Source organism: Haplochromis burtoni, unplaced genomic scaffold (genome assembly GCF_018398535.1).
Source record: "Haplochromis burtoni strain Fernald_Lab_line unplaced genomic scaffold, NCSU_Asbu1 Contig_213, whole genome shotgun sequence".
Taxonomy (NCBI): domain Eukaryota; kingdom Metazoa; phylum Chordata; class Actinopteri; order Cichliformes; family Cichlidae; genus Haplochromis; species Haplochromis burtoni.
In genome coordinates this window covers 986,214-1,007,957 of record NW_024582574.1, presented here as the reverse complement: position 1 = coordinate 1,007,957, position 21,744 = coordinate 986,214, and the positions used below count along the sequence as shown (strand labels likewise).

Below are 21,744 nucleotides of genomic sequence, written 5' to 3'. Positions count from 1 at the left end.
ACTGGTGTTACTGCTTATTTGAGCTCCACACTGACATACCTGTCTCCCTGGAAGCCTGCTTCACACTCACATACGGGACCGTCCAAGCTGTCGATACACTTTCCGCTGTTTTTACAAGGGTTGTCTCTGCAGTACGGCCCCAACTGGCACCTGCATTCACAACAAGATTACTCCAGCATGAAGCCTCAAATTCCAAATTAGATGTGCACAAATCCTACAGTAACAACTAATATTAAAATTGCATTAGCTGATGTGAAGCAAGCCAGTAACATCATCCCGTATGTTGCGCACAATGTTCATATTATCAAGATTAAACATAAAACAGTGCAGTACCTCGGTCCTGAGTACTGCCCTCTACACTGGCAGTAGAATTCACCTCCTCGGGTCACACAGGTGCCACCATACAGGCAGGGGTTGGAGGCACAAGGACTTATGGGGATCTCACAGTGTGTGCCCATGAACGAAGTGGGGCATTTGCAGAAGTAGCCTGAAGAGTTTAGAAAAACAGGTCAATGAGCAAAATAACAAGCGGCGTGAACAAACTGACGTTTTCTGTCATCATAAATCTATTTCTTTTTTCTAAAATAGGCTGGTGTGATTTTAAAACATCCTGCAGATGTTTTACCAAAAGCCTTCTAGTAATGGCAAGACTGTAATTATGCCCCTGAACCACTGGCAGGTTTTTAATGTGAAACAGATGCAGAAGTGTTGAATCCACATCAACAGGCGTACATCAGAATGAAGCGTTTACACTAAAACATGATTTTAGTATTTAGTAGATTTTTTCCTTATTAAGCAGAGAACATCTGAATTAGGACAGGTAACAGACCTAACAGCTGCTCCAGATTAAAATCACAGTTCGCCTCTTAATTTGAAAATCTGTGCTATTCCTTGGATGCCGGTAAATGGAATTTAATATGTCTGAAAGGCAGCGATACATAATCAGATAAACTTCTCAATGAAAACCAGACTCAAGGAAATGCACAAGGACTGGAAAATAAGTGAGTGCAATGAGCCAAGCAGGACTCCACCTACCTCCATTAGGCAGCGAGGTGCAGCTCCCTCCATTAGTGCAGGGGTTGCTAGAACAGCTCTCGGCAGGTGTGAGCGCGCAGCCTGGAGCCACGTCCACGATGTCCTCCAGCACAGCGTGGGCCCAACGAGCCCTTGTGTTCAGAGGCAGCTCCTGGCCATTCAGGGTGATGGCCTCCATGCAGCCACGCAGCCCGTTGGTGACAGGCAGGCTGCGTCCGTGGCGAGGGGAGGCGTGCTGGCGTACGTGACCCCCAAAGTAAATGCTGTTGTCAAGATTGAGGGTCCGCAGAGTGCCCGGGGCTGTGCCCGAGGCAGCGTGCACCCGGTCCAGCACGAGTTTAGCATAATTACCGTCCACCTCCAGGGAAACGGAGTGCCACTCGCCATCGCTAACCTGAGCGCTGTGGACCGACACCAGCCCGGGGCCGCTGCCACAGTCAAACTTGTATTGCAGACGGCCGTTCACGATCTGTTTCATGGACAGAAAATATAGCTTTAGAATATGCTACACATCCTGCACATATCACACCAGGTCATTCATCTCAACACTGAGACTCAAAAGCCACTGAGTCACTGTTTTAAATCAGTTTTTCACACAGGACACTTCTACTTTACTGGCTTTCGAAGAGCTTTACAGAAAAACAACAGCTTTATAAAACAATTAAACTTCTGCTCAAGCCTCTGAAAAAAAAAACAAAAAAAACAGCTCGCAGCCTGTTAAACTAAATCTGTGTCTAAGCCAGCCCAGTTCTTCCTCTGAAGTCTGGCATGTTGACGGCTATACCAGACAGACTCGAAAAAGGAATGTGTGGAAAACTGCTTTCTGTTTCCCTCCCACTACTAAAATAGCTCTTGTGTGTGTGTTTTTCAACCCACCACCACATTCCCATAGTCCCTCATGTGAAAGAAGGTTTAAAATGGCTTTCTTGAACCCTTCAGCATACTTGGTTGGTACACATGGCTGGCTGGTCTCGAGAGAAGTCGGGTCAGTCATGGGTTTTTTAGACCCTTCTGATATGGAAATGCTGAGCAGTAATACAAAGATGGGCTAAGAAATGCAAAGGCTTATTCAAGATTAGCAAGGTTTTCCATTCAGTTTTAAAAATGACAGAAGGGGGAAAAACACCCGTGAGTGAAATATGGGGCTGGAAAATAGGTTTGCACACACCTCGAGGATGCTGTAGTCTGTGCCTTTAGCATACATGACGGTAGCGTGGCTGGAGAAAGTTCGGAGTCGCAAGGATAGCTTCATCAGCTCCTTGTTCTCATTCTCCATCAGATGGTATTTCACATAACCATTTCCACTGAATGTGAGCGAGTGGCCATCTGGCACAGGATGAACAAATGCACAAGTAAGACATAACAGCAGTGTAAATGCAGAAAATGTTAGACAGAATATCCAAATCACAGATAGTCTTACCGGAGCATTTGCTTTTTTTGCCTTCAGGACACACACAACTGTACTCAGTGTCTCTGGGATCTGCCACACACTCCATACCCTCAGGACAGGGGTTGTTCTCACACAGGTTGTTCAACACGGGGCATCTGCCACCTAAATGCCAAAATAGCACAGGTGAGATTAGGAAATCTACCAAACCATATATGAGCAAATACGTAGGTGCATGAGGTGTAATCAGGAACCTTCGCACTGGCAGGTCGCGGTTCTCTGGTATCGTGGGGTGACGAAGCTGAGGCGGGCCGTGCTGTAAGTGGACATGGCGTTTTTATCCAGGGAGATGACCTCATCACAGAAGTGTAATGGACAGTCCAGGCCCGCGCACAGCTTCTGCGCCACCCGCACGATGCGGATGCCCGTCATCTCCTCAATCACAGCCGCAGAGGAGTTCAGCTTCCGGAAGACAACCTGAGGAAAATTGGAAAAAACAAAACACTCGATAAACTGTTTAAATGAGTGCTCTAATTATTCACTAGTCAATGGAAAATTAATCAGTTCTGATATGTGATTAATAGCTGAAGTCATTTAACCCTTTAAGACCTACCACAGAACCAAGTCCGCCAGAGCTTATATTATATTTTCACATGCTGTAGTGCCATTTTTGGGAGCATTTCAAGTTGATATACATCAATACAACCATTATAGCCCAGATTTTAATAATATGTCTGCATTAAGTGCATAGTAATTACACAAATTGCAAAAAAGTGCAATAAACTACAAAAAAATTGAAAATGTTTTTGTTTTTTTAACATATATTTCTAGTTAGAGAAATTTAAGAGGCTTATCCCTCAAAACTGTAAATACAAAAAAGTTGCACAAAATAGTTTCCCACCACAGGAAATTTATTTTGAGTGTCTTCATAGTTTTCTTTTTTTAAATACACCAATTTTTATATACTGCAGGAAAAACGAAAATAAATCTTATAGTGCAAATTTGCAAAGAAAACAGCATATGCATCAAAATAAACTATTTCCAGCAGTGCAATATGAGTCCTAAGCATCTCAGAAACGACACATAAAGTCATAAAGTCAAACATAACCTTTAAAAACACCAGTATATGCTTGTATAGGCCCTGAAGGTAAAAAACTACATTTTCGCAAAAATGACGTCACTTCTGGTTTCGGGCAGGTCATAGCGGACATGCGATGGTTCGCGCTGACGTCTATTCCAACGTAGGAAGTGTTATGAACAGCTGATCAGATCGGCAAAGCGTGTTTCTGGAATATTATGTTTTTGTTGCTGCAAGTGCTTTTTATGCAGTTTTTGCAAAGCTATATGTGGAAGGAAACTGTGACCTAGGACAAGCTGATGGCATAAGATGTAAGTACAACTCCTCTGGTTTCATATGCAAAAAAAAATTATTGCGCTAGCTTACGCGGTTGCAGAGCTACCAGGATTTAAACATAGTTACGCAAAACGGAGCGTGCCCGCTCCAACCGGCTTTAAAGGGTTAAAGGCCGGGGCTGAACTTGTGACTATCAACTGCCTAACTGGCAACATTAATTAGCAAAAAAATTGGATACATGTTAGTCATTTTTAAAACAAGTCACAGTTAGTTCAAACTTCTCAAGGAGCTGTTTGAAAGAAAGGCGTGTTTGATCATTAATTCTCACTGTAAAAGAAGAACCCAAAAGCTTCGAGTACAACGGACTTGACCTGACGAAATACTGAATTTCTGGATTCTTGAGTCAGTCTTTCAAAAGTAGCACAACATTCTTGAAAGCTCAATCAGCCCTTTTGATCCCAGTAACTTACACAGTGTTTAAACTTGAGCATTGCATTCATCAAGATCTAATGTGTCGATCTAGAAGTCCCTTTTTTTAATATCATTTGGATTCGGTTTCAAGTAGTAGCGCCTTTTTAGAGTAACCATTTTGACATGAAACAGTATGTAAACACAGGTGTTACCTGTCACTTGTACCTCATTAATGGTATCACCTGTGTTTACCTCCCATTCTGTGTCAACATGGCTGCAATGGAAAAAAAATCTATCGAGCCGAGGGCATATATGACAGATTAACTGTTATCGGTGCAAATATGTTAGACTACTTCCTAGTCTTACCTCCTGAGATTGATAGGGACTGCCAGCTCTCTCTAGAGTCAACAGAACATCCAGATCTCCTTGCTCAGAAGGCTGCAGGCTGACTAACTGAACCTCGCTCCTCCTAACTCCGGCAATGTTTCTCAACGCTCGCTGGAAGTTGCGCCAGTAGTCCCCAATAAACTCCTCGGGCGCAATATTCGCAAAGCGGACATCGATGGAGTTATCCAAGGCCTGACGAGCTGCTTGTCTGACATGCACGGTGACGTCAGCCGGCGTGGTGAAGCGTCCGTCAGTCACCGTCACGTTAAGAGGGTAGTGCCCCACATCGAGAGGACCTAGGGCGATAATTTTGCCGTCGGAGGGCGACACAGAAAACAAGCCGCTGCTCTCATCCGAGGAGGATGAAGGAGCGAGGCTGTAGGTGAGAGTGTCGTAGATGTCTTGGTCGGTGGCGTGAATCTTGCCCAGGACTCCTCCGGGGTATTCATCGCCGGCGGTCGACACAAAAATGTCAAGAGGAAGAACGGCGGGAGGGTAGACGCTTTCTTCAATTATACGCACGCTGATGAAGGTGGTGGACAAGAGCTGTGGCTTGCCACTGTCTGACACCTGAGTATGAGAAAGAAAAAAACAGAGAGAGCATCCGAGTTTAATCTTTATTCCAACAGCAGAGGGCAATCAAGCTCTTGTGCTGCTCACATCCCTGATCTCACTGCATCTCCATACTGTAGGTGTAACCCATTTTAAAGCCATCAACATCATACATTTTAGCATTCACACTTTCACAGAGATGGTCATCAGCTCTGTGAGAGAAAAACAACGATGACTCACATCTGAGTGTGCATCTTGTGTGTAACAAGACATCACACATTTCATGTCCTTTCTGCCCACACATTTCTTCTCTGTTCCTTCCTCTGACGGGACACGTGATCGAGCTAAATCAAAAAAAATCTATTCTCCTGTGAGATGCACTCTGATGCTGCTGCCTTATGCACCTTACACCACCCTATAAAAGCTGAATTTAGAATACATTTAAAAGCTTTAAAGGAAGGAGATGCAGGGTGGAACACTGAGTAGTTGGCAAAATGTGGGAGCGTGACAGTAAAGGTACAGAGAGGAAAAAGAGAGAAGACAGATAGATCAGATTGTTGTGGCTCGATGGTTAAATCGATACAACCTCTCAACTCCGGTTTCTCCTTGGACTCCTCGACTCACCTGTGCTTGCAGTAGGTAGTTTTCTTTATGTTTTCTATTCAGCACCCCCATGGCCACTAGAGCTCCCTGCTGATTGATGTGGAAAACGTCGCCGTCGTTCCCAGCGACGATGGCAAACGTGAAAGGTGGCCCGTTGTGAGAAGCGTCCCGATCGGTTACAGTGAGCTGAAGAACACTCGTGCCTGTTGGACGGTTCTCCTGTGGGAAGCAGCAGAGGTGTGTTTAACACTGCGCTGAGAAGACGTGGTTATGGCGAAGCTGTGATGTTTAACTTCAAACGTGTTAGATATTTGCTCAGAAAACGCAACTGTGCTGCAACACTGAAGCTGACTCGGCGTCCATAAATCCTTCTGACCGCCTTCACAAAGTCAAAACTTGTATCTGAAAAATGCTTTTGGTTTACAGCCAAACAGTTCCCACCAACCTCAGCTCCAAAGCCACCAGCTAACTTTCGCAGCTGTGGCGATAAACATTTTAAACATTACACTATACATGCTAGCGTTTAGCTCCAAGTACTGCTGGGCTTAACTAAAGATTTGAGGCTGTAGACGCTTAGCTCTATTTTTATTTATCTGGCAATCGTCCCGGTCTATGAGCCTGTCCACAAACTTGCGGGTAGGCTTCTCATGAGTAACAATAAAAAGGAAGATGACAGTTTTATAGGCAGAATTCTTGTTTTCTGTCCTTGAATGAGCTTCAAATCTGTCTTTCTGTTGACTCTTTCAAGCCCTGAGTGAAAACTAGACTTTTTCTTCTTGAGGGAAAAAAATAGGCAAAAAACTACGGATCTTTTTGTGGTTCGTACAGTATCTGCACACTAGGTTTTTTTTTCTTGTTCTGTTTTTGTGGGATTTTGTAGCATACTTTGATCAAGGCTCCGGTGTAAGTAAAATAAAGACAGTCAGAAGGCAAAACAATGTTCTATCCTGAAGTGCTTGATCTGTTTGGAATATATATTTTGCCTCTTCATGATATCTCCCAAATTTATCTTTTTTAGGCTTCTAAATAGAGAGAAAAACTGGAAATGAGTCTTCTTTTCCCCTGCCTTTTGAATCTTCTCCTTTTTAATCTCAAAAACTGAATTACAGGCACCTCCCTCAGTTCAGTCAGTCGTGCTTTATTAGCTTAGTATCTTCCATATTCCCACTGTCCATCACTCCTCCCTTTCTTCCATCCCCATCTGCCAGTTTATACTTAAAATGCAGCCTGTGTCTTTCAATTCCCTCACCCTCCTCTTTATCCCCCTCCTCACCTCTGTTCTTGCTCCATCCTCCAACTTGCTTCTTGACATTCTAGTCGTGCAGTCTTCTATTATTACTCCCTGTTAATCCCTCTCTCTGTGTCCACTGCACCCCTCTTCCCCTCCCACCATGCCTCCTCCTCCTCTTTTTCTTCCTTTCCAACTCTAATCAGTTATCCGCATTGACCCCTTTCCCCCTCTCACCTGGATGATGAGGCTGTAGTTGGCCTGGGAGAAAAGGGGAGGGTTATCGTTGATGTCGGAGATGTCAATGTTGATCATGGCGCTGCTGGAAAGAGGGGGTGCCCCGTTGTCTGAGGCTACCACTGTTAGAGTATACCCCGATGTCTGAGAGAAAGAAAGAGAGGGAGAATTACCATAGACAGACGAAGCTGCTTTTGCATGCAATAAAGCAGAAATCGGTAAACAAGCTTCCTTATTAGACCTGACATGACTTTTGATTGGATTCTGCATAGACTGCAATTAGTTCCTAGGTGGATTAAACTGTGTATGAACAGTCAGCATTGTATCTGCGGTTTCTCTTACTTTCTCTCTGTCCAGCTGGCGAGCAACTTTAAGCTCCCCTCTGACCGGATCAATGGTGAATGGGCTGCCTTGGTTACCGGCCACAATGGAGTACCGCACGTGGTTGTATGAAGGTCCGTCAAAATCCTCAGCCATCACCTTTGAATCAATCAAACATGAACACCACAATCGATCAATCAACAGCCCTTGAAAAGAGGCTGCTTGTCCATGTTATTCTAACATGACCTCTGAAAACCTTGTTTCTCAATCAGCTTTAAACAATTACCCGCTGCATTAAAAAAACATGATAATTATATCTGCATTTCTTTCTGTGCTCAAACACTACAGTGTCTTGAAGTGGTTGAAAGTGGCAGAAAGAGGTGAAATAAAACTCATTTTCAAAGAATGATCAGCAATAATCAGATGAGAATAATCAGATAAAACTCGAATGTATGTACTACAGGGTCAAATGTCAATCAGCGGTGTCCTCTGCACTCAATTGCAGTTGTTTCAATCGCTGGCCTGGGAGTTCAGAAAGGCCAAGTCTACATGTAGAAAAAAGGTGTCCAATGATCAGGTTTTATCAATATTTGAATAAAATCTAAAGATTAGATACTCCTAATGAACAATTAACCGGTGTGCTAACCTGTTTGGTAAACATTATATTAGTTTATTTATTGTTAAAGAGTTTACATTGTTTACATTTAAAATAAGGGGCTTTCAAGCAAATCACTGAAATGATTCGATTAGTTGCTGTGATTTTCATTCATGTTTTAGCATATTTAATGGGAGAGTGCTGTGTAATCTAAAAAACAGAAGCTAGCTGTAGTCTCCACTGATGTAACACTAGGGCATACAAACTTACACATCTTCCATTCACACCACTGCTACACTCGCACACACAAAAAGATCAACACATGCTTAAGTCTTAAAACCGACCAAGCGTCACATCTCCGGGGAAATCAGCAGACAGTAAAGATTTACAAGAATGAGACAATGGCAGGCATTAAAATTCTCTGATGGATAATTTATATTCAGGTACATTACACACAGATAAATGGCCACAAGCAGAGATCTTTTATGAGGGGAGAAAGAACGGGTGAGCAGCAGAGGTAGACAGAAATCGATGGGAGTGAGAATTTAACTTGCAAAAGGCAGAAAATGGCTTATCTAGGATAGGGGCTTAATGAGTCAAATGCTTTTAATTAAACTTGCCGAGCATGTGTGTCAGATAGTGCACGAGAACAGGGATGCAGTGAGCATGAAGAGCATTGGTCCTAATTTAGCCGTTCCACCAGATGGTGATTTGCCACAGGTGCAGATATATGATAGTATTCAGTGAGTAATGGGCAGAGAAGAGAAAGGCTGCGAGGGAGAAAATGAGCAACAGAGTGAGAAGGTGAACAAGATGACAGGAAAGTCCAGAGCGAGAGATGAAAAATGTCTCTCACCCTGTGTGTACCTTTACAGTTGTTTCCCCACAACGAGCACCTGCTGTATACCAAAGACAGTGCGTGCGCTCTTACCGCCATCACAGTCTTTCCCAGCTCGGCGTCCTCGCTGATGACGGCCGTATAGACGTCCTGGCTAAAGACGGGTCTGTTGTCGTTGACATCTGTCAGGTTGATGTTCACAGTAGCCATGTCGCTGAGCGGTGGCGAACCGCCATCTGTAGCCTCTATTGTAATGTAGTATTCATGAGAGGCCTCATAGTCCAGCGGCTCAATCACGAAGACGTCACCTGAGGCACAAAACCAGAAATGTATCTAGCTGTTAAAAAGACTCCGAAATGTATTTTTGTTTATCATCTAAATATTACAAAACACATATTTGTCTCGCAGCAACCACAGTGTTTTAATGTTTAATATTGCACACGTAGAGAGGATCTAGCAGGTAAGTTCTTTTTTTTGTTGCATGTTGTCATTTTTTAAAGTGGGTTTATACTTTCACATGCAAACATTTTCAGCTTAAATACACCTTAAGTCAAAACATCATCCATCACTGGCACTGAGTTGGCATTCAAAAACTAAATCCTGTTCAGCTACACTGAGTTAAAACATAACCAGGGATTTTCTTACTTTGGTGTTTCACTGTAATAATGAAACTAGCCAATCACAGCCCATTTTGAAACAAACCAAGGGTTTTTTTGTATATTAAATCCACAGCAAAATTATTTACAAAGGTTAGGAAGAAAATGCAAAATCTATTTAACTTGCAATCCCAGGACAATTAAAGCAGCGGTCCCCAACCTTTCTTGCACCACAGACCGGTTTATGTCCAACAATATTTTCACGGACCGGCCTTTAAGGTGTCACGGATAAATACAACAAAATAAAACCAGTAAACAGAAGATTTATTCACAACACACAGGAAAGACCCAGGGAAACCAAGTTAACGCTAAAAACAATAAAAACCCCAAAAACCATAAATTTCACAGCCGAGCCTCAACTCTGGAAGCCCGGTACCAAACGACTCATGGACCAGCCCAGGGGTTTGGGACTGAATTAAAGGGTTAAATGCAACAACATCTGTCACGTTGCAACAAAGATGATTTCATTTTCAAGCCTACAACGGCGGTGCAGGAATTCAAAAAACAAATATAAAAAAAAACTACCACATACCAGTCTTTGGGTCCACGCTGAACATGCCATGCTCGTTCCCGCTGATGATGCTGTAAGTGATCTCGCCGTTGGCGTCGGCGTCTCGGCTGGCTGCGTGCACTCTGAGCGCCTGAGTACCCACGGCCACATCCTCAGACATAGTGGCTGTGTATTCACGGTGCTCAAACACCGGCGGATTGTCGTTGATGTCCAGGACGGAGATCACCACCTGGCAGAGCGAGGACAGACGCGGCGAGCCCTGGTCACTGGCACGGGCCTTCAGCTCATATACTGACTGCACTTCGCGGTCCAAGGGACGCTCCAGGGTTATTACACCAGTGGACTCGTCAACTGAGAAAAATCCATCAGCTGACTCAACCAGTGAGTAGAGGATGTCGCTATTCAGGCCTGGGGTGACAAAAAAGATGATGCTTTTTTTAAAAATTGCATTACAATGGCAATCACTCCTATTAGTCATCATACAACACTTCTCAGTTACAACTCCTTTGAGCTCATGCTGCTTTCACTTCCACACATCTGAGCTGATGAGCCAAATGCTACGCACCATAAAACTGATGGTCACATAAAGAGAAACACTCTTAAATGGAGGACATAAACAAGCATATTGATTTCTACATAGACGTATTGATTGTTGAATAGTTAAATGTCACGTTCTTATGCCCTTCTAAAACATCCATCTTTCACACAGCCTCTGATAAACAGGAGCTCTGAATCTCTAATCCATGCAGTAGTCATAACTCATGTCCTCCCACAAGCAAGACGGTCCCAGAAACAAGACAGAGACGGATCACAATAATAATCGTAATGCTTTACTGCAGGTGGCCCCCATTTTGAATATGCTATTATATTCCCATTTATCAGGTAAGTGCCCCCATCCTCTGTAGATCTCATTACCATGCTGGAGCGAGTGCCAAGGGGAACCCTGCTTATATAATTTCTCATCACCTTCATCTGCTCTGATCATCTTTAGGACAATTGCTTTACAGTGGTTAAGTGAACTGTGTTAAATTATTATTGGCTATCTTGTTGTATCCGCTGATGTTTATGATCGTGGGTTTATGTGGGTCACACAGCAGAAATGTTTCATATGAAACCAGAAGTGGAACTTATTAATTAGTGGCCTCGTGAACAAGTAGCAACAAGCAGGGTGAAAAGAGAGGCAACACTTCAATGGTAAAAACTGAAACGTTCCTTGAATGGTCTCATGAGTCTGGCTCCAAAAGTGAGCCAACAAACATGTTTATAGCCCAGAGCAAAAAGCTGGTGTGGTCACTAAGCCTTCATAATAACTGTACGGTTGGAGTTTGCTCTTTATACTGCTAACCTGTTTTCAAATGGTTAGCACATGCAGGTTCACAGGTGTGCTAACAGGCAGCTGTGGCTGACTGCTGTGCAACAGGCCTCATTGTTGCTAACTCGAGTCAGAAAGCTGGAGCTCGCGATTGGGGTTTGAGCTGTTGGTGCTATTTCAAGCATTTGAAAGTAAATATCTAAGAAGTATTATGACCGCTCTGTTTTACAGAGAGACCAAGAAGTTTGTGCTTTCTGTGTTTTGTTTACTGAGGCCAGTTAAACAGATGTGCATGTTTATGTGTTGCACAGCAGCTTGGATATAGCTCACTGACCAAAGCCAAACCAAACCAAATATATAATTTGTATATTAAATCACGGGTGAACTTTCTTATATTACATGCACTACCTTTCTATTTTCAGACTTTATTTTGCTTCTTGTGTTATCATTAATGCTGACTTTTACCCACATAAATCTGTTTTACGGCTCAGTCGGGTCAGAGCGAAATAGACTTCTGTGCAACTCGGAAAGAAATCCGTGTTTGCCTGGTGATTACACTGATTTTTTTCATGTTCAGCAACCAGTTGGAAGGAGGTCAGCTCCAGGTGACCACATTTGATCTTACAGGTAAGCAACCTGTCTCCAAACAAATGCAGTCACTCTCAGATAAGCTAGTGAAGGCTTGCAAATAATTTGTGTCTAATTTAGAAACGCAAACATGTGCCAACATGTTACAATCTGTGCTCTGTGCTGATGACCACGACTTATTTTCTTTTACAACAAGGATTTCAGTTCTGGTTCTCATCTAGCTGTGTTCTGGCTATATTCCTATATAAAATCAAGGTTGCTGAGCAATCCTGCCATTTTTCAGCGTCACAGCTGTCACATGCTGAACAGGTCCAGACATTCAGAACTAATATAGTCAGAAAGACAACCATTTAGTGTGATTTGCACTTAATTTTGTCTATTTGCTTCATTTTAATGTGCTTTTATTCATTTATGTGCCATGTTTTATTTATCTTTTTTAAAATCTTGTATTCATCTATTTGTATTCACATACAACGGGACTGTTAAATTCATCTGTCTTGACTAGAAAGCACTTTGGGTCAACTCTTGTTTTTAAATGTGCTTAATAAATACAAATCATCTGACTCAACTTGAGCTGCTTTGTGTGTGTTTGTGTGTTTCCTTAGCTTTGCCCTGGAATTTTCTTATTTTTCTAAATGATTTTAGTAACAAACTTGAAGAACGTGTCTGAATCTTACACAGCAACAAGGTGGGCAAAGCAGAATATAATTAAATGCCCCCACACTGAAACAACTGACGGGGCAATGCAGAGAGCAAAGAGAGAGACACACTCTGACCAAGGTAGAGTGATAAAAGGACAAAGCAAAATCAGAGAAGAAATTCCAAAGTTTATCACAGATCAAGGGCATCAGTCTGGGTCTTAATCTTTGTCTGCTTCATAATCATCCCACACTGATAAGTGCGGCCTCTCAGAGATTGTAACAGTGGGTCGAATAGTGGCTTGGCAATGTGGGTAAATATCAAACATCGCACAGCGATCACGAAGGCCATGGCACATAGCAGCAAATGCCAAGAATGAGTCCACTCAGTGAAAAATATAAAAAGATAAAGCAACTCTTTCCTCGTGGGAAGAGGGTTACATTAGGCTTTGCATTTTAAGCGTCGGCCACAAAGACAGTTGACTGAAGCTGGAGTGAATTGGGTCAGCTATGAAGCCTATTTTTTTTGTACACCCTGTGTGTCTGGTTGGGATTTGCCAGCTGTGCTTCAAGCTTGCAACTAAATCAAATATACTAGGCCGACACACAGAGAGGAAAGAAATGTGTGAAACACCCATATGCAGGAGAAATACTGATCAAATGCCTCTCTGTGCTCATGCAGTGTATGTCTAAATAATTATTGCTCCCGGCTAAACTGCAGGGAGCACTGTTCTTTCCTCCACCCTTCCTTCAAGTACCCTTAGCCCAGATGTATCAAATGCAAAGTAAATTTTTTGCCAGCAAAGCCTCCAGGGAAAAATGTCTTAATGGCAGCTTTTTTCCCCTCTCTTTTCTTTCATTTAACATTTCTCCTTGAGGGAGTCAGTTTTAGCATCCTTTTCATTCTGTCAAGCTGTCACTCCGGCCCCCCACCAAAAAAAGGGGAGGGAAACAAAAAGAGACCGTGTCGATTGTCAGCTAACAGGCTGAAATGGTTTTTCAAGCTAGAGTGTTCTGCTTCATTAAACCCAAGGTGCAATCTGGAACGGAAGGTCCACTAGTTTCCTGAGAAAGAAAAAAAGACTTAAACTGCACGCTTCAAGCTCTCCGGCCTACCCGAGTGTGAGCCTCTTAGTGATTGGCAATGTTTGCTGAAAGGAGGAGACGCCTGAGATAAATATGTGGCCCCGTGGCTTTGCACCAGGCGAATGGAAAATTGCAATCATCTCTTTTGAGAATTCGACTTGAAGAGAGAAGAATTTCATTAGAGTGTAATAGAGCTTTTAATTTGAGGGGTTGATCATTCATGAAAATTCACATTTGTTATCCCTCCCTCTTGCCATTTAGTGCAATGCTGTTCCACAATGGTGAGATAATAACCTGTTCATAGCAAGTCAGCACTGCTTATTCCAACCCATTAAAGGGTATTTCAGAAGCACAGTCCCGTATCACATGTGCATATGCTTTTTTATTGTGATCGTGAGCAATGCAATATGTTGCCATTAATTGCATTTTAAGCACATTTTACCAGCTTCCTGAGATTATTGCATTTTTGGAAGCTTAAATGTTTGCCTAAAACACATTTTATTAGTTCTGGTCCAATAGGCTGGTTTAATCAGAGAGATTTGTTATGAAGCTTTTTTTTAACGCATTCTCAATATAATGTCTTCTTCCCTTAATTCTGTATGAGAAAGAATAGAAGGATCTGAAGTCTTGCATGAACGTGTGTGAGGCAAGGAGTGTGAAAAGACTGATACTCAGCAACTCGGAGTTTAAAGGCTGCTTCTCTTTTCTTTTTTTTTTATTATTATTTTTTTTAATCTCTCCAAGTGTGAAGCGACAGGAAGTGATGACCCGCGTCTTCTTCATAGATCAGTAGAAATGAAAATGGTGAATTTTTTTGGCTTGGGACTTTTTTCATATCAAACAGCCTTTTCAGGGGTTTTAGTTTTAAAATATCAACCAATACAGGATGCTAAAATTAGCTTCATGAGTTGCTGGGTTTTTATACGTCATCCTTTGGTCCAGCAAAGTGGTGTAATGACAAACTAATCACGGTCTAAACTTAAGGACCTGCTGTTTCAGTGTTAAATCTGTCAAATTATGGCTTTCATATGTGCAATAAAGTTCGGCACTTACAGCAGCAGTGTCTGATAGTTGCTGTGTTCAAATGAAATTTGTCTATGGGTAATTAGTGCTTTATTGCTGCACATCTGTATCAATAAAGACTTGCATCAATTTTACAGTTGCGCAAGATCGTTCTTATGATTTTCCACCTCACTGTAAATAACAGCTGCCCTCTACCTAGAATGTGCCAGAGAATAAAACTCACCAGTATCCAAATCGTTCGCTGACAGCTTTGCCACAAAAGTGCCCGTCTCTGTGTTTTCAAAGACGGTGATGGTGTAGGGGTCAGTTGAGAACTGCGGTGGGTTGTCATTGACGTCTTCCACAATAATATGAATGTCAGATTCACAGTATCGCCCTCCTCCGTCCACCACACGCACTTTAAACCTGTACTCGTCTTTCTCTTCTCGGTCCAGGGGCTGCGAGGTCTTCAGCTCCCCTGAAGGTAAGACAGGAAGGTTTTGAGAAGAAATGCAAAAGTGCAGACACGGGCTCTTGGGGAAGAGTCGGTGTCAAAACAACATAAAAGTCAAATGTGTACAAGAAAAAAAGAGAAAAAAATCAATCAAAATGCTAAGTTTATGTATGAGTGGACAAACCTGAGGCATTTTAAAGAAATGTAACCCTCTTGTCTACTGTTTACTAACCAAGTGAAAACCATCCGAACAACTGAAGGCTTTCAAGCGCGTAGAGAGGAGAATAAATAAGTAATTGAAGCAAGAGAGGACGAAGAGGATAGCGAAGGGAGCGGGGTGATGAAGGAAAACATCAGAGTTGGCAGCTAAAAGCAGCCTGGAAATGTCTTGGGATACCAAGCAGCCAACATTACCACAACTGCTCTGGAAAACTCCAGAGCCTCTTGGCGGGTCTCATCAGCAATAATCCTACTTGTCTGCACTGAAAAAAAATAAATAAATCACACTCCCGCTGCATAACAGTAGCCCTGCTGCTGGAAAACTCGAAATTGAGGGCTGCCAAAAGACAGCGGGATGACATTGTTGCCTTATTGTCTGCTCTGGTGTCAGCCTCCGCATATTAAGGCAGAATACTCAAGGATTCTGTGAAACAGCAGATGTGCTGTATAGCTGTTCAAACCAAGTGGTTTTGATTGCATACTTCTTTGGTTAACCTGCACTGTGGTTTTTCTTTTTTCCTCTTTTGTGGTTTCTTTTTTCAACACAGCAGTCAGAGTGAATCTCTGATTTAGAGGGTCTCCCAGAAGAAATTATTTGCAGGAAAGAAGTATAGTGGCCATAAATTCAATCTTAAGTATTGCAACTGTGTACTTTAGTGCCACTGTGGGTCTATCAGTTGCCCTGCAGGGAAATGTTCTTGGCTCTTGAATAAGTAAATAACAACAGGGCACAAGAAAACCATCTTGCTTCTTCCAACGCTGACAATACAGTAATTTGCATCCACTGAAACTCGCACACGCAGACACACAAACAATAACTTTTTTCCCCGACAACTCTCATGTAAAACATAAAACTGCTGTCACGCTGAGCTGTCTTTCAGATCGTGTTGTTCCAAGCAGAGGGCTAAGCGTGTTTCATGAGTGGCTTTAGCATGAGTGTCCTGCATACTGTTCCCATAATAATCATAAATGCATTCAACACAGCTGGAAAGCAATCTAACTCAATGACTGCGGACACAGATGGACTCATAAAGAAAGAAGAGACAAATTACTCACATAAAATATAAACAGAGCACATGCTTTTCCACTAAGTTTAGAACACCGCACGATCAACGCTCTCTTTTTTTCCCACAGAGCAGTATTTAAGCAAATGTCTTTTACCCCACAGATACACACCTGTGACAAAGTCAATGATGAACAATTCCGATCCAACTCCCTGGAGCTCATAAGAGATTTGGGCGTTTGAGCGGATGTCAGCGTCTGTGGCAGAAACCTGCAAAATAAGCCTGCCTGCAGGGGAGTCCTCTGGGACGCTTTCACTGTACACAGACTGGAAGGCAGGTACAGGAGGAGGAAAACGGAAGAGGGGAAGAAATCAAAGTGAAAACCAAGAAAACTCACAAGACAGCAAACTGAAATTAAGAGCAGAACCAGAGCAAAGAGGACTTTACCTTTTCGCATACTGGGCTGTTGTCATTGGCATCCAGCACCTTGACCTCTACAACAGCTTTGGCAGTGAAGATGCCATCACTGGCAGTAATGTTAAGGAGGTAATTGTCCTTTTCTTCACGGTCCAGGGGCTTCCTGACAGAGACCTTCCATTCATTCTGAATATGTTCAATGGCAAATTGGCCTAGTGGGTCTCCTCCTGTTTGGGGTTAAAGACAAATATTCCACTTTAGCATGAACAGCAACCAAGAAGCAGAAAGCAACCTAACTTGTTAAAAAGAAACAAGGCTACGTGATTTGTCCTCAGTTAATTATTCCTGCAATCATAATCGGAATATTCTCTGCTCTTTCACAGAATAATTTCCAATTTTTACACCAAATATTATTATTGGTAGGCAAGCAATCTGCAAACTAAGGAGAGGAAAATATACATCGGCTAATTATCATGCTGGTTTCTGATTCCTCTTGACTTCACATACATATTCACAGTTTCTAATTAGCACCACAGGAAGTACTTTTGCCCAGTCTATTTCAAAACACTATTCAGATAATTATACATTTCTGTAGTATAATGACCTAAATATTTGTTTAGAGCTTGAGCAGATTAGCAATAACTCCTAACAGATAACGGGACTGTGTAATGTCTCAAAGATGAGATATTATCATGATATTAAGTGGCGTGAATCCATAATCCCCCCCTAAGCTCTGTTTATGAAAAACTGCTACACAAAAGAGTAGAGAGTAAACTCCTGGCTTACTAATTATCAGTTTCACAAAATAATAAATGCCCACCTGTGATGAAGAAGTCGACTTGTTTATTAATGTCTTCAGAATCATCATCTGTGGTGCTGAGGATAGCGATCACTCCACTCGGAGGAGGGTCGTCTTCGCTGACTGTGCCTTTGTAGATCTCCGCAGTGAAGCGGGGTGGGTTGTCATTCACATCACCAACTGTTACCTCCACTGTGGTTCCAGTAATTAGTTGGACTTTCTCCCCTTGGTCCGTTGCTAAGATGGAAATTTTGTATTTGTCAGTCTTTTCACGGTCAAGCTCTTTTAAGGTGGTGACCCATCCAGTCTCACTATTGACTGCAAACAGCTCAGGGATCTCGGGCGAGTTCTGTTTGGGGTCAAGGCTGTAAATGATCCGGCCGTTGGTTCCAGAGTCTTGGTCGATGGCTTTGACCTGGATAACCTGGGTCCCACTTGGAAGGTTTTCCACAACGACAGCCTCATAAGGGTTTGCCTCAAAGACTGGTGTGTTATCATTCACATCCTTCACCTGGATGTTTACATTTACAGATGCAACTATCTCATAATTTTCATAGTTGGTTTGGGCAACCAGAGTGAGCTGGTACCATTTGGTTGTCTCATGATCGAGGTTCTTCTGAAGCTTCAGCGCTCCACTATCTCGATCTACAACAAACATTTCACCTTCATTGCTCTCAGGATTGTTGCCCTTTACTAGGCTGTAAAGAACTGGTTGCTCACTCACAGCCTGAATCACATCTATCTCTGTGCCAATAGGAAGGTCTTCAGATATTGTGTAACGATAATGTGGTTCGGCAAATTTGGGAATTGGCGTCTCTGGTGCAACAATCCTGATGTAAACCTGTACAACAGAATATTTGGGTGGGTTTCCGGTATCCTTTGCCCTCACAAAAAACGCATACATATCATTTTCAAGGCCAATGAGGCTTTCTTTGGTTACAATGATCCCAGAGGTTGGGTGGATTTCAAAGTTTTCCTCAACATTTTCAGCATCTGCCTCAATTGAATATTCGATGTCAGCATTGCTTCCTTCATCCGTGTCTGAAGCAGCAACTTTAACCACAGAGGTTCCTCTTGGGACGTCTGATGCAATGGTGGCTTTGTACTCACCTGCCCTGAATTGTGGGGCATTATCATTGGCATCAGTAAGAATTACATTGACAACACTGAAGCCTACTTTTGCACCACCATCTCTAGCCATGAGAGAAATAGGAATAACCTTCTCTTCTGTATTTTCACGATCGAGGCTCTCCAAAGTGAAAATCTCTCCATTTTCATTAATAGAAAACTTGTCCTTTGCAAAGTCATTGATAATCTGATATGTTATTTGCCCATAAATGCCTTCATCGTCATCGGTTGCCTTTGCCTCTGCTACCAAGGTACCAACAGGGGAATTCTCAACAAGCTCTGCCAAATAGTCCACCTGAGAAAAGGTGGGGCTGTGGAAGTTGGCACCAATAACTTTTACGGTGACTAGGGCTGAGCTTCTGAATACACCATCCGACACCGATACGTTAAGATTGTAAAGAGGTTGCATATGTGGCCTGCGGTGGTTGGAAATGGTGATGTCACCGGTGTGTTTGTTAATGGCAAAGTTCTGATCTTCATTTCCAGATATTATCGAAAACTCCAACTTATTTGTGTCTGAGCTGTCAGGATCAGATGCTTGGACTTGACTGACAAAGTGCCCACGTGGCGCCAGTTCGCTGATGGTAGTTCTGTAAGTATGCTCGGTAAAAACTGGAGCGTTGTCGTTCAGATCAGTAACATCTATTGTCACGATGATGTCACTAGAAAGTGCTGGAACTCCTCCATCAACCACACGCACTCTCAGCTTGTGTTGCTGGATCTCTTCATGATCGAGAACTTGAGCTGTAGAAATGATTCCTGTGTTGCGGTCAATGGTAAAATAATCAGAACTCTTCCCCCGTTCCTCAACCAACTGAAAAAATACTTCTTGGTTATTACCAGTATCGGAATCTTTGGCATCAACTTGCAAAACAGATGTGCCGATAACAGAGGCCTCCGAAATATTGGCATAGTAGGTCTTTGACAGGAACACAGGAGCGTTGTCATTGACATCTTCCAGAATGATATCAACAAAGACCTCGGAGTGTGCTCCAGTTAGAGAGTCTGTGGCTCTTACATTTAATTTATAGGCAGGATGCATCTCAAAGTCCAAAGGCTGAATCACATGAATGACGCCTGTGTTGAAATCAATTGAGAACTGTTTGAAAGGATCTCCCTCAGAGATGGTGTACACAATACGAGGGCCTTCAGAATCGTTGGCCTGTACGTGAAGCACAGGGGAGCGCAACTGAATGTTCTCAGGGACTTCAATGCTGTAAAACGGTTTCTCAAACACAGGCATTGCTTTGTTCACAACTCTTACTGGCACTTCTATTTCTGCTGACAGAGCTGGTTGTCCACTGTCCTTTGCCATAACAACAATAACAAAGTTTGTGTTAAGGGCTTCTTTCTCAAATTTCTTTTTAAGTGAGATTTCACCAGATGGGCTAATTTGAAAGTGATCATGCTGCTCCTTCAGCTGATACTGGATGTTTGCATTCGGGCCGAAGTCTTTATCCACTGCCGTCACCTGCCGAATGACCTGGCCTTCCTCTGCATCCATCTGAACCAGGGCGTGATAGGGAAGATTCACGAACATAGGTGCGTTGTCATTTTCGTCCTCCACAGTCACAGTTACTAAAACATGAGCCTTATCTTCAGATTTGTCTTCTCTTGTGACCTCAACAACTACATCAAATGTGTCCTGTACTTCACGATCAAATGGGATTCCGGTGGTTGAAACGACTCCAGATGTGCGGCTGATTTCAAATCTGCTGTCAGGGTTTAATATTTTATAGAACAAAGGCTCATTCACCTGATTCCCAACAGCAGCAATGACCGCTAGAGTCTTCTTCTCAGAGGAATTTTCTCGGATGTAGGCTTTGTAAGATTCCCGGGTGAACTTCAGCTTGCTCTCCTTGTTTTCCTGTACACTGATCTTCACTACAGCAACACTGGCAAATCTACCATCAGAAACCCTGACCTTTAACTCATATCTGCTCCGAAGCTGTGTGACATTCTGAATGGAGATTATTCCAGTGATGGGATCCATTTTAAATTTATCACCAATATTTCCCTCAGAGATGGAGAAGAGAAGTTTGGAGTTAGGCCCAGAGTCTGCATCTGTAGCACTGACTTGAATGACTTCTACCCCTTTGTATGTTGGCACTACAACAGTTGCCTCATACTGCTCTTGGCTTAAAACTGGTGCGCAATCATTAACATCAATTACTTCAATGGTCACATTGGCTGTGGTCTCTGCAAACAGCCGTGGCATTCCTAGATCATGGACCTGGACTGTGAAGCGGAAAACACTCCTCTGTTCGTAATCCAAAGGTGATGTAATTCGGATGGCTCCAGTGCTCGAGTCAATGGCGAAATAGTTATGTGCAAATGGTTCAACAATTTGATAGATGAGCATAGCATTCTGGTCAGAATCGGCATCAGTGGCATGAATGACAAAAGGTGTGTTTTCACGGGTCAGTACAACACTATTGATGAGGGCCGACTCGCTGATTACACCCTGAAATTCCCTCTGGTCAAAGACTGGAGCGTTGTCGTTTTCATCCTTTAGATGAATCGTAAGTGTTGTGTTGCTGGCAAGTCCAGCCATGTTGGTGCCCTGTATGATAAGCTTGTATTCAGCGATGGTTTCATAATCTAAAGATTTTTGTGTTACAACCACTCCCGAGTTTGGATTTATATCAAACGCATTGTTGATGTTGCCCCCTTTTATTTGATAGAAAACAGACGACTGGCTGACGGCTGTGACCGAGGTCACGAAACTTCCAGGAAGGGCTGATTCGCTCACTTCTGCAGAAAACGCCTCTCCGGTAAATCTGGGGACTGCATTGTCAGAAACCGTTACCAGAACGTGTACGGTGGTTGTATTTGACAGCGGAGGTACTCCGTTATCTGATGCCTTAACAGTGAGTTCAAATGTTGTCTTGCTGTTGCGATCAAGCTCTTTGGCTACTGTAATTGTCCCGAGGACAGGGTCAATAGCAAATGAGTTGGCAACATTTCCTGTGAGAGAAAAGA

The 21,744-nt window shown here is 42.9% G+C and overlaps 1 protein-coding gene across 9 annotated transcripts in view; it reads right to left on the bottom strand.

Moving 5' to 3' along the window:
* fat1a (FAT atypical cadherin 1a) overlaps positions 1–21,744 on the bottom strand; it is a 78,116-nt gene that overhangs the window by 6,272 nt on the left and 50,100 nt on the right. For all 9 annotated transcript variants that reach the window (XR_316730.3, XR_316731.3, XM_005936761.3 and 6 more), the window contains 16 exons: positions 17,656–21,729; positions 16,866–17,062; positions 16,591–16,744; positions 14,986–15,219; positions 10,137–10,523; positions 9,042–9,256; positions 7,537–7,674; positions 7,195–7,338; positions 5,751–5,948; positions 4,554–5,144; positions 2,677–2,899; positions 2,456–2,587; positions 2,204–2,361; positions 1,036–1,504; positions 334–487; positions 40–150 (listed from right to left, as the gene is read on the bottom strand). Coding sequence is in view for 7 of the 9 variants with exons in the window: in XM_005936761.3 (XP_005936823.1) it covers positions 40–150; positions 334–487; positions 1,036–1,504; positions 2,204–2,361; positions 2,456–2,587; positions 2,677–2,899; positions 4,554–5,144; positions 5,751–5,948; positions 7,195–7,338; positions 7,537–7,674; positions 9,042–9,256; positions 10,137–10,523; positions 14,986–15,219; positions 16,591–16,744; positions 16,866–17,062; positions 17,656–21,729 (7,579 nt within the window). In the remaining 2 variants the exon portion in view is untranslated. The remainder of the gene's footprint in view (positions 1–39; positions 151–333; positions 488–1,035; positions 1,505–2,203; positions 2,362–2,455; positions 2,588–2,676; positions 2,900–4,553; positions 5,145–5,750; positions 5,949–7,194; positions 7,339–7,536; positions 7,675–9,041; positions 9,257–10,136; positions 10,524–14,985; positions 15,220–16,590; positions 16,745–16,865; positions 17,063–17,655; positions 21,730–21,744) is intronic.